The sequence below is a fragment of the Lonchura striata genome, chromosome Z, assembly GCF_050655825.1.
Source record: "Lonchura striata isolate lonStrDom1 chromosome Z, ASM5065582v1, whole genome shotgun sequence".
In the NCBI taxonomy this organism is placed as follows: Eukaryota; Metazoa; Chordata; class Aves; order Passeriformes; family Estrildidae; genus Lonchura; species Lonchura striata.
In genome coordinates this window covers 3791738-3806751 of record NC_140740.1, presented here as the reverse complement: position 1 = coordinate 3806751, position 15014 = coordinate 3791738, and the positions used below count along the sequence as shown (strand labels likewise).

The following is a 15014-nucleotide window of genomic DNA, read 5'->3' as shown; positions in this document are numbered from 1 at the left end:
CGTCATGTGCAGGACCTTGCCATCACAGGCAAACCTGGCCCAGAATCCCACTCATCCATTTACTCTGGTTTCTCCATCTTGCCGGGATTTTTGCCCTGCCAGTGCCCTAGAAATGGTGCTTTCTGTCCCCGGGGTTTCTTCCTTTCAAGAAGCTCCAATGACTCCCATAGGTCCCTGTCTTGGAAAGACAGGCACCGTGCTGATTTCCACAGGCACACAGAGCAGTGTCTGCCTTTCCATGCCCTGCCCCTCCTGTGCTGGATGGCACCTTCCTTCCCAGCAGGGCCAGCCGAGCGGCGCTGGGTCCTGCAGTTCCCTCTCTGCCACACAACCTGGCAGTCAGCCTGGGCCAGTTCCCCTCTGCCTGAGCGTGCCAGGCAGCAGATGGGGCTGGGACAAGTCCCTCTCAGCTGTCCCTGTTTGTGTGCCAGAAACCTCTAAGGGTGGGGTGGGGGGCACAAACCAGGGACCCTCAGAGGCTCACAGTGAGTCCCTCACAGCCCCTAATTCACATTGTGATGAGGTGAAAAAGCCATAATGATATTGATTGCTTTAATTAGACATACACCTTGAAATAAATCTTCTCCATCTGTTTGTCCTGCCCATCAGGGCAGGAAAAACAAAATGGATTTCACAAACCAATTAGGTGACATTTTTTGAAATTTGTGCACCTTATCTGTGCAGCCAGTAAATGGTAAACTGGTATTGTCACTAGGAAGTAAGTCACAGCTGCCATCCACTGGAGCAGGGAGGGAGTAATTCCCAGAATTTATTCATCTTCGTGCAGCCCTGGGGTCCTGTGACTGCTGGGAATGCCACAGGGGCCAGGTCCACAGGAGCCGGACAGCTACGATGATGCTTCCACCAATGGCGGGAAGGCACTCTGGTGGCTTTAATTTCTTGAGGGTTTATTGTGAGGAAAAGCAAAGTCTGGGGTGAAGGCAAACAATCTCAGAGGAAGGGAACTCGCTCTGAGAGCCCCAAGATGAGGGCGAGGTAAGGTATATAACAGCAACAGGGAAGGAGCGTCAGGACATACAACAACCAGTGAGGGAAGGGTTCAAGGGGGGAGTAAAGGATAAGTGATAAGGTAACAAGTAATGGGGACAAGGGGAAGGAGTGGCTACAAGGAAGGAACCAATGGGTGTACAGAGAGCAAAGATCCTTCCAGAACTGAGTGATGGCTTACATAATGATAGCCAGGAACAAGGGGAAGGTATAACAAGAGATTGACATCGGGGGAGGTGGGAAGTCACACATTGGTTGCCTCCCATGGCATCTCAGATGGACTGTCTCTAGAACCCCCTCCCACAACTTGCTTTGAAAAATACTGCACATTTTGTTTTCATAAACATGAAATGAGCTTGCTACACACTCAGCAGGACTGTGTTCTCAGAATAAAGCTTCTACAATCAGTGATGGATCATCTGAGCTTTATCTGGACCTACACTGATGAGGCTCCAGTCACACAAAACTGCAGTGGCAAGAATTTCTCTGTTCTTTGCCATGCTCTCGCCTACCATGGCTATTATGCCTGAAGTGAGAAAACAAATGTTATTTACACCTACATTAAAGATGGAGATGGGAAGACATATCTCAGTACAGAATATTCATGTAGGAAATCAAGATACGGGGTTGGGAATTAAATAGCTTTCCTTTTCTTTTTTTTTTTTTTTTTTTTTTTTTTTTTTTGTAAACTGTACTATTATCTGATTTATTTTATTGAGCCTGCTTCTGGATATTTTAAGTAGTGCCCAAATGAATGAATAATTCTTCTGAACTTAAAGTGGAAGTTGTGGTGGCTTTTTTGTGGTTTTTGTTCAGTGCCATGTACAGGTTATGCTGACATAGAGAACTCCTTCATGTGAGTTACTGGAGGATTACATTTTCCCTGTTCCACAATTCCTCTCAACTTCAGCACAGGAACTCCCTGTAACCCAGTGAAATCCCACAGATATGATTTAATGGCAAATAAAATGAAAAACACCTTTTTGGAAGAATAGGATGTGACCAGTGCTATGCAACATTAAATGCAATGGGAAATGAGGTGAAAACAGCACAGAAAGAAGCACATCATAATTTATCTCTTTTTCACTGAATTTCTTGAATAAATCTGAAGCACCGTAAATATGAGTGTCCTGAGGGGCCAAATAGGGAAGGAGCTTTAATGGATGCTGTTCTTTCTTTAGCTTTGTGCCTTTTCTAGGTCAAGACAATAGGAAATTTAAGTCCAGGAGTGAAATTATTAAGTAAAGCAGCCATCCAAAGGTGCAGAAAAATGTCAAGTAGGGTTTTCAAAGGCCTGACTGGATAACTTGTAATGAGGATAGGTAATTGATAATGAGAAGTAGCTTCCAGTTATTTTCATTGCAGCTAAGTGTCCAATCACTGAAAATCCAATTAGACCACAACAGGGATTTTGGATGAGGCACTGATGGTTTGCAGTCCTCAGGTAAGACAGTCTAAAATTCATAAAGGAAAAACAGTGTCCATGCACAGACCTGTTAATGGTGGGAGTGAAAAACTGCACCTCCTAAATTTATTGGGTGTTCAGGGCTGCATCACCAAGACCATAAATGCCTATCTGCATTGTAACCCTCCTCAGGAAAATCACAGCTATGTTTGCTTTCCTGGAGTCAAGATGTTTCCAGTAGGAGTGATTTATTGATTGTGCTGCTTTATTTCTGTTAAATATCCAGCAGCTGGCATGTGCTGAAGAATTGTGAAGCATCTGCTTGGATTTGGGTTTTTTTCTCAGTCAGTAATAATACCTCAAGCACCAGTATTACCATACAATAACAGCACAGCTTAAAGCATCTCAGTTCCCAGATGTCTCTGAGTGGGGGATGCTAAGTGCTCTTTGTTCTTCTAATACAGAACCATAGAATGATTGGGGCTGTGTTAGGAATGAAACGCTTGACTCAGCCAATATATCAAGCAGCAATTCAATTTATCAATTAATATGGTAATCTATGAGCAAAGACAGTGCTGGGTACAGTGGTGGGGGGTTTCCCCTCCAGCTGCACACCAGTTGTTGGGCTTGATGGCATTTATCGATATATTCATGCATATTTATAAGCTTTTCCCAGTTTCTACGTGAGCTTTTGACAGTTTCCATTTCTACCTTTAACATCACAATTCTATACTCCAGGGTCATATATCTATGATGGTAATGTTTGGTTCCTTTCCCGTTTCAATACCCTATTGTGTGCATCCCAGGATGTGTGTCCAGATGGTGAGATCCAGCTTCTGTTTCCTGGGATCATTAATCCATGGTAGTGATGTCTAGCTTCCCCTTTCGACATCTTCCTTGTCCAGGAGCTTGAGATAGGGTCACTTCCCTTTCTCTTTAAATCCTTTGTACATTCTAAAGCTACAGTTTAATGTCCTTAATACTAAACAACAGTCTAAAATTATAAGTCAAAAGTTCTTATTACAAAACAGCTTAAGACTTCTAATTGCTATCTGCAAACAAAAGATTGGTTCAAAAACCTTCTTTCATGATTTCCTCGGTTGTTTAATAGAACTCTATAGCTGTCCATGGCCATGTTCCACACATTTAATAACCACAGCTACACAGGTTGCCTTTATTAACCTGACATGAAACACAGCTTTGTATTTCACAGCTGGAAGTGATCTCTGGACCTCATCCAGCCCAGCCCCCTGCCCAGGCTGGGTCACCAGGTGACACAGGAACACAGCCAGGTGGGCTTGGGGTGCTTCCAGAGGAGGATACTCCACAAACTTCCTGGGAAACCATTCCAGTGCTTTGCCCCACTATGGAACAAATTACTTCCTCCTGTTGTGGTTTACTTTATGGCTATTGCTCCTCATTCTGTCACTAGGCGCCACTGAACAGAGTCTGGCACCATCCCCTGAGGAAATGCCTTAGAAATATCTATTTGCATTAATGAATTCCTAGCCTTGTCTTCTCCACACCTTTATTCACTACACCCTTAAAGCTCAACACCAGCACGCCCCTGACTACGGGACGCATCTGCTGCCTGCGCCACCGATGAGAATGAACTTCCTTTCCTTTGATCAGCACGCCGGCGCACCGCCCCACGGAGCACACTCGAGGCAATCTCGCCGGCGCACCGCCCCACAGAGCCCACTCGAGGCAATCTCGCCGCTGCCGAGCCCCCAGAGCCGCCCCAGCCGCCCGGGGCCGGCAGCGCCGGGCAGGAGGAGCCGCGGCCGGGCCGGCCCCGGACGGGCGCGCTGTGCCGCCCCGCCGCCGCGCTCCGCCCTTCCGCCGGGACATGGCGCAGGAGCTGCGGCCCATGGACGGCGACGTGGAGGACGGCGAGCTCTCCGGCTCCGACTCGGACATGCCCGGCGCCGGCTCCCCCGCACAGGTGAGGATGGGCAGCGGCCGGAGCGCCGGGCCGGGGCAGCGCCGGGCCGGGGCAGCGCCGGGCCGGGGCGGCGGGTCGAGAAGGCCGCGCCTGAGGGGGCTGTGCCGGCCTGGGGCGCTCGTCCCCGGGCCGGGAGCCTCTCCCGGGGCTGCTGGCTTGTCCCTGCGCTCCTGGCTGTCCCTGTGCCGCCGTGCTGACCCCGCGGAGAGCCCCGAGCGCTGCCGGGACCCCGCGGCTCGCCCGCGTGTCTGCGGGTCTGGGGAGAGGTGCCAGCGCTGTCCCCGTGTCTCTCCGTGCCCCGCTGTGTCCCCTCCGCCACCAGCCCCGGTCCCCAGCCCGGAGGAGCTGGAGCTGCTGGAGCCGGCCCAGAGGAGGCTCCAGGGTGAGCAGGGGATGCAGCAGCTCTGCTGGCAGCAAAGGCTGGCACAGCTGGCATCGCTCACCCGGCCAGGAGAAGCTTTGGGCTGAGCTCAGGGCGGCTCCAGGGAAGATGGAGAGAGACAATGGACAAGGGATGGAGGGACAGGAGCCAGGGAATGGCTCCACTGCCCCAGGGCAGGGCTGGGTGGGACATTGGGAATGAGGAATTGTTCCCTGGCAGGGTGGGAAGGGCTGGGATGGAATTCCCAGAGCAGCTGGGGCTGCCCCTGGATCCCTGGCAGTGCCCAAGGCCAGGCTGGACACTGGAAACACCTGGGACAGTGGGAGGGTCCCTGCCATGGCTGGGGTGGCACTGGGTGGAATTTAAGGTCCCTTCCAACCCAAACCAGTCTGTGATTTGCAGAGGGTATGAGGAATTTATTCTGTGAGGAATTTGTACTGAGAGTATGAGGTGTTCATGGTAGTGTACACCCCAAAAAAGATTTCAAAGATCAGTGTGTGACATTGTATGTGTAACAAATTTTGTGCTCTCCAGTTATTTTGATCTTTGCAATATAGTTCAGAGAAATGAAGTGCAAAGTAATTTTTTTACAGAAATGTTCAGTCTTTTTTTTATTTATGCTAGGTTTGGAGTTTTTGCATTACACTTGAAGTTAAAGGTTTGTTTTTCATAATGTGGTAAATTGAATACTTCCCTTTTCCTGTTTGGAGAAAGAAGAAATGTCACTGTGTTGATTAAAACAGTAAGGCTAAAGAAAGAATTTTTATTTCACTTGAAAGTGGAGGAAGAGATCTTATTTTGAAAGATAATGGGACAGCATATAACTTTATGATAAGAAATCAGTCAGGGAATAATTGGAATTTGGAGTAAAAGCATTACTTGAGTATTTGTAGATCAGTGGAATTATTTTTTTCATGGACAGTGTTTGTACTAATTCATGAGACATATTTAATCCATAGTGTCTTGTTGATTTAAAGGAGGAAAAATGGGTGGTTCTGTAAAGGTTCTGCTGTCCCCAAGTTGCTTCATGTGCCATCCTGACTGAACCAGGATCACAGAACACTTAATATGAGCCATCCCAGTTTTGTGGGTTTGATTTTTAGGCTTTATTTTTGATCATTTGGTCTTCTCACTTGAAACTGCAGAGAGATTATTAACTTCTCTGATTATTAACTGATTATTACCAGTTCTCTGATTGTTAACTATCTCTAGACAAAGCTCTGGTAGGTTGCTGTGTTGTTCTGGTATTTTACTGTTCTTAGAGCCTGCTGTGCATCTTGCATCTTTGTCCAGTTTGCACACATTTTCCATCACATCTTTTTTGCAGTTCTGTAGTCATTTTTGCTCAGCAAAGTTTGCTTTCAGGAGAACAGCAGCTCCTGACGTGTTTCAGTGTCAGCCATGCTCTATTTCATGCTCATGCACTCAAAATACAGGAGTTTCAAAGGATGCCCCTGTGCTATGGCCCATGAGATGCTCGTGGAGGTCTGCATGGCCACGAGGGTCAAAATTATGTATTTTAGTTAATTGACAACTTGATAGCCCTTCTAATTTTCATTGAATAATAGGTTTTGATTAATTTTTAATTCCAGAAGCTGCATGCTGGCAGTGATTCCTGCAGGCCCTTCCAGAGCAGCCTCTCATCCTGCGCTCCCAGTGTTCCTTACAGGACCACCAAGAGCCTGGATTCGAGCGAGGAGAGCGGCTCTGACTCTGATGACGATAGCTGCCTGTGGAAGAGAAAGAGGCAGAAATGCTTCAACTTCTCCCCTGGCAAACCCGAGCCCTTCCAGTTCAGCCAGAGCCACCAAAAACAAACTGCTCTGCGCGGGAAGAAGGTCAACAACATCTGGGGCGCCGTGCTCCAGGAGCAGAACCAGGATGCGGTGGCAACCGAGCTCGGGATTCTGGGCATGGACGGTTCAATTGACAGGAGCAGGCAGTCTGAGACTTACAACTACCTGCTGGCTAAAAAGCTGATGAAGCAGAAGGAGGCAGAGACTTTGGATAAGGAGCTGGATGAATACATGCACGATGACAAGAAGACATTGCCGGCAGAGGAGGAAAACGGGCAGGGCTTCCTCAAACGGAAGCGGCCCATGAAAGACAGACTGGGGGAAAGGCAAGAGATGAAATACAAGGGAAGGTATGAGATAACGGAGGAAGATTCAGAGGAAAAAGTGGCAGATGAAATTGCTTATCGGTGAGTTAAATAATGGTGCATCTTCACAAAGTATTGGTGGTTGCTAGAAAGTGGGGTGGGGGGAAGCTCGTGTGCTGCTACATAAGGTGTCATACCAGATTGATGCCTCAGGTTTTAGCTTTTATATTTTTCACATTATATACTGCTTTTGTGTGTACTGAACTTCAAATTAGGGTATGGTGAGCTCTCTTCACAGAGAGAGCTTCTCTAGCGGGGGACCAAGGACAAATGATCCAAATTTCAGGGCCAAGAGCATAAGCAATGGTGGAATGAAGAGAGAAAAACAAGAAGGATGGGAATTAATGGGCTGAAGCTGTAACTGGACAATTAACTCCAATATGTAAATGGAGCAGAATTTACAAAAGTGAGAGACCTTGTGACTGGTCATCCATTTTTGATCATTTTGGGTTCATATGGGATGTAGCCCTGGCTGGGCTCTTGTGCTCTATACAACAAAAAGGAGTTTATTGGAAGAAATATACTTGAACTTTTCAAATTAAGAAACGAGGAACTACCCACAACTATTAACAGCATTAATAACTAACTGCTGTAATATTACCAGATTCTGAAGTAATATCACATGCATAAAAACAACTATGACCAATAAACTGAAGTTTTATTTAAATGTCAAGCTAAATGTTAGTAAATATTCTAAATCCTGTTTCTTATTTAAAATAATTTTCTTTCTTTGCAACACTAAAAGAGGAGTGTGGCAGTTTAACTGCTCTGTCAAAGTTACCTACAGTTTCAAAGGTTTAGAACTTAGAACAGATTTTTGTGGTGACCACAGCATGTATGCATTAGTGTCAAACTTGAAACAATTACTGGGTATTTCCCAAAAAAAAGCCACTACTAAATCTGTATAATGAGAAGTAGTATTTTTCCTTGCCCTGTTCCCAGATAACAAACAAGCCCTAGTGGCTCTGTGCAATAACAAACAGCCCCAGTGGCTCTGTGAATAAAAATATAAACATTTGAAGAAAGAGGCAGTATTATTTGGATGTTTCTACAAGATCACCAGCCACAGTGATGCATTTTTATCCCAGGATTTTGGAAATGCTTTTTGTGATCTTTATGCCTTGAGAAGGCTGACTTAGAACAGAGTCTAGACAGAGTTAAGAAAATAAAGTAGGGATTTCAGAGGTTTCTGCAGGTCTTTGCAGTTTCATATGTGGTTTGATATTTCACACATCAATAGAAGAAAAACAACCACTCAAGGCATTTTTATTGAAACAAGTTTTAAAAATGCATGCTTCAGGGAAAAACCATGCTTCAGAAGCTCAGTATTTTGAAATCTGACTCAATAAACCATTTAAATGCATTTGTACACATAGACTCTTCAGCACAAAATGAATTATTCATTTTTGGAAGTTCCACAGACAGTCATACTCAAGGAATTATCCTGACAATAAATGTGCCTCTTTTTTTCCCCCCTCTCTGTTCAGACTTTGTGAGCCAAAGAAAGACTTAATTGCTCGAGTAGTGAAAATAATTGGGAAGAGAAAAGCCATCGAGCTGCTGATGGAAACAGCTGAAGTAGAACAGAATGGTGGACTGTTCATTGTGGTAAGGAAATTGTCATCCTGTGGGCTTGCCAGGGACAGGCAGGGCAGGACAGCATTTTACTTGTAGAATTTTCATGGAGTCTGTCATGCTGAACATATTCTCCTGGAGTTTTATGGCCTTCCCTTGCCATGAGACTCCCCTAAAAAACAGCAGTGTAACCTTCCAGCAGAATTTGAGCAAACAATCAGGTGAATGAACCTGGAGGTTACCCAGGTTGTTCTGCTGAGATTGGTGTCTGATTTGCAGGGATAACGTTGTGTCTGTTACTGTGGCTCTCCTTGGAATCTTTCCTTCATCCTTCAGAGTGAAGGATTCTCAGGCTTGAATAAAACCAGCATTTCCAACATCCCATTTGCTGAATAACTCCCAAAAGGAAAACTGTTTACTTTATTAGGGAACCACTGGCTTGTGTATCAGCAGAGCAAAACTGAGCACTGATTTCTGTTAAAAATCATGGTAAAAACCCCTGTACTCCACGGTTGGGTTGTCAAGTTTTTCTATGTTTTTGTTCTTGTTAAATAATGAGCCTCAGTGCAAAAAACACAGTGGGTAAGAAAAGCTGTGGGTGACAATTTTCACCTGATTACAATTTTTAAGTTCCATCACTTGGGAGTAGAGAGGAGGCAAAACACAAGTAGGCGAACACAGTCTAAAACAAAAAATAAACTAAAAAAACCCTTCCTCTTTCAGAAAACAAAAGGCAACAAATCCCGGCTAGCTAGTTGTGTTAGAAACATTCTGTTGTCTTTAAAGTTAAATTAAAAGTGTTTAACAGAAGAGAATGAAGGGTCACAGGTTGCTTTGGGAGCAGATTGGAGTACACTCTTTGAAAGGCAGATCACAAAAGGCACCATGAAATGCAGGTGACAAAAAAATGTTCACATGTCCTGTTTCAAGAACCTACTTAAAATCTGACCATCCCTCTTCTTGGAATTTCTAGATTATATAGTACATTATTTAGCAGGAGAGTATCACATTTTGCACCAGTATCATCCAGTTTTTACTGGAGAAAAAGCAAATTTTAATTATTTTAATACTGCAAATTTTAATTCAACAGTAGTATAATAATTAGCACTTGTAATTTACAGAGGTTTCAAAGCTGAGCCAATTCCATGCACTGCTCTTGGATGCATTGAAAATTTCTGGGTTGAACACGTGAGGAGGAATTTTAAAATACAGGTTGTGTTTGCTACGCCTTCAACAGAAATGCAAAACCTGTCAAAAACACAGACAAGATGTAGCATTTCTGAGTACAATTACAAAAAAAATCCCGACATGAACATAATTTTATTAGATTTGTTTATTATTAAGAATGCTCTGAGTGCATAACTTGTTGCAGATAGCTGTGGGATTTGGATTAGTTAGAATACTATTTGTATTTTGGTTCTTCACTACCAAAATCAGGTTTAGTGTGTGGTTTTAACAATGTAGCTTTATATTCTAAAGGATTTTTTTTTTAAATTTTTTTTTTTTTTTTTTTTTTTTTTTTTTTTGTAACTTCATGATTTTCCTGTCCAGATTTAACAGGCTGGTTGTTGACCTTCATATGACTAATTCAGTCACAAATGAGACACAGCCAAGGTTATTTTAATGTGGTACTTGACACACCAGAATTTAAATTGTCTTTATTCTGTCTCAACACTGAGTGTTGCCTTAGAGGCTATTTTTTCTGTCAACACTCAGCATTAAGCATGCTATTCCCAATTTCCTCTCTCCCTATCAAGAATGGCACCAGGAGAAGAACACCTGGAGGTGTCTATTTAAACCTGCTGAAGAACACACCAAGCATCAAAGAAGAAAAAATCAAGGTAAAAATATCAGGAGTTCAAATGTGCATTCTCGTTTGGGTTTTTTCTTCCTACTAGAAATGTTGTGACTGAAACTCTCTAACTTCTGACAAATATAACTGTATTCCACTGAAACCAGGCTTTCACATTCAAAAAAGAGGTGAATGATAAAAGACCTACTCAAAAATTGTTGAATTGCCATTAAGTCTAAGCAGAGAGAACTCACTTTTGCATGTTGCCAGTCACAAAAACCTGTTGAGGAAGACAAGGTTGTAGAGTCTGGCAGAGGTAAATGTTAGATTTGCCTAAACTGTAATTTGTATTCTTTACAGCAAAGTTGTCCACATTGTGTTTCTCCCCTTGGAGCTTTGTGCCATGGTGCATGAATTGAATGCAGGTCTCCCAGTAGAATATTTTTGTCCTGTATTGCTCCAGCTGTGGCACCAAGCAGAATTTCTCACTAAATCAGTTCATGGTCTGAACCTCATCTGAATGGCTCACTGGGCTCCTCTGTGGTGCTCTTTAAATCAGTTTTGTAAGCTTGTAAACATTATTTCTCTGAGATCTTTTTACATAGTGCAGAAAATACCAACTTCTTCTTTTTTTTTTTTTTTTGATGGCCTATATTACTTTTTTTAAAGTGTTTTAGAGTTTTTATTTTGCCTGTAGGTGGTAATTCTGTAAACCCTTCTAGGTTCTAGCACTGGGAATCGAGAAAAAAGTCAACTTTTTGTCAACATTGTGATGATTATTTGGAGAGAAAAAAGAAACAGGAAAATAAAACCCCAACATCCTTTCATAGCTTACAATGGTCAGAAAAAAGTTTTAAAAGTTGCAAGACTGGTTACTTTACACTATTAGAAAATAAATTTTCTGTTCTACCTCTCTTCCTTAAGTGCAGTCTTTTCTCACACTTCTGCTCTCAATAACAAATAGCTTAGTTAAATATTGACCATTATTTTTAGATATGTGGGGTTTGTTATTACTTCGCTTTTTTTTAAGGAAATACCAGTAAAATGAATATGCAAACATTTGTTGTTGCTGTTTACTTCTTTCAAGGAAATATTCTACCTGGAAAACCAAAAGGAGTATGAAAACAAAAAAGCTGCCAAGAAGAGGAGGATACAAGTTCTGGGGAAGAAGATGAAAAAGGCCATCAAGGGGCTTAACCTGCAGGAATATGATGATGCATCTCGGGAGACTTTTGCCAGTGACACAAATGAGGCTCTGGCTTCCCTGGATGACCTGCAGGAGGGGCACCACGAGGCAAAGATGGAACCTGAGGATACTATTGAAATTGATAATGCCCATGATTTGGAGATCTTTTAGTTCCTAATATTCTTGATAGCAGAGTCTATAAACACAGGTTAATTGAGCCTTTCTTACAATCCCATGGCTTCTTGTTTTCAAAGCATGGGGAATACTTGATGCTGAAGAACAGGAGGTGATAATTAGCTAAATTTAACAGCATGAAACACTTTTAGTTGTCTTGTTACTTGTTTGCTGAGTTCTCAGAAACTGTTAAGATTTTTCTAGATAAGAGCCCTGCATCACCTTAGGAATTGTTTTTAGTCACATGTTAGTTTTAGGAGTTAAGGCTGTGTTTTAACCAAATACTTCTCATTTATTTTGCTGAAGTACACAAAGTAATCAGGTGAGCAATGCTTTTTACCACAGATAAACAGAAAAAGCAGAATAAATTTAGTCTTGATATAAATGATCATATATTCTTAATGTGGCAGTGTATTGGCAAAAACAGTATTTAGAGGATTAAGACCTGTAAAAACAGATTGGTTTGTGAAATAATTTTAGTGATCAGTGACCTTTGAATAACAACCTTGTAAATAAGCAGTATTGACCAATGTATGTTTCAGATTTCTGCAGTATTTTTATTCTTTGTATTCCAATGGTGACTTGAGCGTCCTATCTGTTCTGTCTAAACATTTTCCATTATTAGGCAAATACCTAAGTTCCATGGATCTTTTTGTTTGCAGACAAATTTAACTGAAAGCCTTCAGAGTAGTGAGATTTTACTGAGCTGTGTTCCCTTCAAGGGTCTGTAGACTATACGTGCAGATATAAACCCTTTACCTTTCAGTTCTTGTTTCTATCCTCCTCCTGTGTGCAGTGAGATAAAGTGCAGCTTACAGAAGATCTGGAGTTTTTCTGTGCTGAATCTTGCAGGGGATATTTTTTTTTTTGTTTACTTGATGCAGGAAACTGTTGTGTAGTTGTTTAGTTTGGCCAAAAAGAATTTATATGTTGAATATTGTTCTTAATATAGCTGAAGAACATGTATAACACTCATATGTATGATGTCTGAAGTATTTTGTCACTAATAAGTTGTAGCTTTTTTTTTGAGTAGACACTATTCAGCCCAACTTTTGCCCATAAATTTCTTCACCTTTGAGTCCTTGAGTTTCAGAAGGAAAGTGTGTCACTAAAACACATAATCACTTTATAAGATTGAACAAATCCAGTACTGCCAAGACCTTGCATTTAAAGGATGGCAACATTTGAAGAAACATTTCTTACACATAACAGCACATTCCATTCCCTGCCTTACTAAACCTGGGTTTTGACTTTCCTGCTTTTTATCTGTTCACATGTCAGAGCTCCTAATTGTTAAAAAGTTAAGCAGATGTGCAGCATGCCTTTGCTGGTAGTAGTTGCTCATGCTGAAATAACAAAATTTCTTAGTTTTTCATTAATGTTCCTAACCAGCGATGGCCAGAGTAAACTGGTAACTCCTGTAGGGGAAACAGAATTTTGTGCTGTTTAATTGCATTGGGGCTGTACCATTTCATCCTGGTTTTGGGAACTTCTTGGGGATATGTCTTAACTCTTTTCTGGATAGAATCAGCAAATTGTAACGTTGGTTTAAGCAACCTTCTTATCGTTATGTAATTTGCACTGTGTATTTTTTTAATGTTAATATTTCTAACGTTGATTTCCCAGGCAAGGGGTACTTAAATAGTGTGTAAAGTGTTTCTTTAAAAAAAGGGTGATTAGGCTGTTGGAGAGGGCAGTGAATATGGGGAGAGGTCTGGACAGGGGCATGGGGACTGAGGGAACTTGGGGAGGAGACTGAGGGGAGACTCAACTGGGGTCTCCAAAATCCTCCAGGGGGGAAGAGGAAGGGCAAACACTGATTTCTTCACTCTGGTGCCCAGTGACAGGGCCAGAAGCTGGGTTGGGGTTTTCAGGTTTAGATTGGGTATCAGGAAAAGGTTCTTCCCCCAGAGGGTGGTTGGGCACTGGAACAGCTTTCCCAGGGCAGTGGTAACAGCACCAAACCTGACAGAGTTCAGGGAATATTTGGACACTGTTCTGGTCAGCACAGCGTGGGATGGCTGGGGGCTGTGTAGAGGCAGGAGCTGGACTGGGTGGTCCCTTCCAACTTGGCAGAGTCCATGGTTCTGTTCCCTCCCAGTGCCCAAGAGACCTTTTCTTACCTTGTGGTTCTCTATTTTCCCTGACTTTCGGTGGAGTCCTTCTAAAAGCCAAGCCAGTTCAGCGTGATGAGTAGCCAAGTCTTCAGTCTTCATCCACCAGCAATCTCCTTGTCTTTGGTATCAAACAAGCTGCATTAAACAGCACCAGTTTCTGTGTGGTGCTGCACTTGAGACAGAAGTTTTCTCTCTCAGCTCTTGTTTAATTACCTTCAGTCTCCCTGGACTGATCCCTACACAGGAGCAGCCCTGCCTGTCTTTTTTCTGGGATAGATTTTGGTAGATGATGTTCTGCAGACCCAAATGCAAGAAACACGAGGTGGGGTTTGAGCTCTTCAAATTTCTCTGATGAGCAGGTATGGCTGAGGCATTATTTTGCTGCAAATAAAGACGCTGTACTGCTGGTACAAACATCACCCTCCATCCCATAAACTATAGCAGCATAAAGAGCCATTTCTGTTACACCCGAAGAAGATGCTGAAAAAAAGAGGGACATGTGCTTTGGTCTGAAAACACAAAGCTTGTTTATAACCAAAGACCTTTTGCTGCCTTGCATCCAAAATTCCAACTGCAAAACAGTTATTTTTGGTATAACTGGAAAAAATGGTTTATTAATGATTCAGTTTAACTGTGGGTCTTGAAAGCATAACCTGAAATGTAATTGCAATTTTATCAAAGTAGATTTTCTCATTAAGGTGTTCTTTTGCTCTCTGGGCTTATTAACTGCTGTTTGCCAAAATTCTCAAGCAAGCATGGAATGACACAGTTCAAGGTATAAAGGTGATGGGAAAAGGAGATGATTGTGATGATATTTTCTGTTACAGAGAAGATTAATTCCTTGTATTTTTTCAGAGTAAAGGTGAAGGCATAGACGAGTAATAAAGACAATTTTTTAGGATTTTTTTTTCATTTCCAAGTTTTTATCAGTCATAAAACTTCAGTATGACAGTGCTCATTATTTATCCCCTTAACTTAGACCACTCTGTGACTTGGGCAAATCTGTCAAAGACAATATTAAAAAAAAAAAAAAGTATTTCAATGTACAGAGGAGAATTTATGGCTCCAGTGCATGCAGGCTTACTTGGTGCCCTGCTCCTGTTCCTAACTCTTACAGCACCTCAGAGATCCAAGCCTTTCTCTGAACCACTTTGGGTTTTCAGTGAATCTGGGAATATCCATCCAATCTTGGGAGCTTTGGCATCACAGTTGTATAAAGGGATTCCAGGAATGTGGCAGAGACAATAACTGCAATTTCCTGGCACCACC

The 15014-nt window shown here is 42.7% G+C and overlaps 1 protein-coding gene across 1 annotated transcript; it reads left to right on the top strand.

Annotated features, from left to right (window-relative positions):
- Nucleotides 1-4246: 4246 nt before the first annotated feature.
- On the top strand, nucleotides 4247-14646 carry PHAX (phosphorylated adaptor for RNA export). Its single transcript, XM_021551853.3, has 5 exons — nucleotides 4247-4358; nucleotides 6333-6943; nucleotides 8389-8509; nucleotides 10234-10317; nucleotides 11356-14646. Exons 1-5 carry the CDS (start codon nucleotides 4263-4265, stop codon nucleotides 11623-11625), a joined length of 1182 nt encoding a protein of 393 aa, XP_021407528.1. The 5' UTR covers nucleotides 4247-4262; the 3' UTR covers nucleotides 11626-14646.
- The last annotated feature ends 368 nt before the right edge of the window (nucleotides 14647-15014 follow it).

Excerpts from the sequence above, each read along its gene's own strand:
- PHAX (XM_021551853.3), top strand. The coding sequence starts at position 4,263 with ATGGCGCAGGAGCTGCGGCCCATGGACGGCGACGTGGAGGACGGCGAG. Across the intron at positions 4,359-6,332 it reads GCGCCGGCTCCCCCGCACAG|AAGCTGCATGCTGGCAGTGA; the intron begins GTGAGGATGGGC and ends TTTTAATTCCAG. Across the intron at positions 10,318-11,355 it reads TCAAAGAAGAAAAAATCAAG|GAAATATTCTACCTGGAAAA; the intron begins GTAAAAATATCA and ends ACTTCTTTCAAG.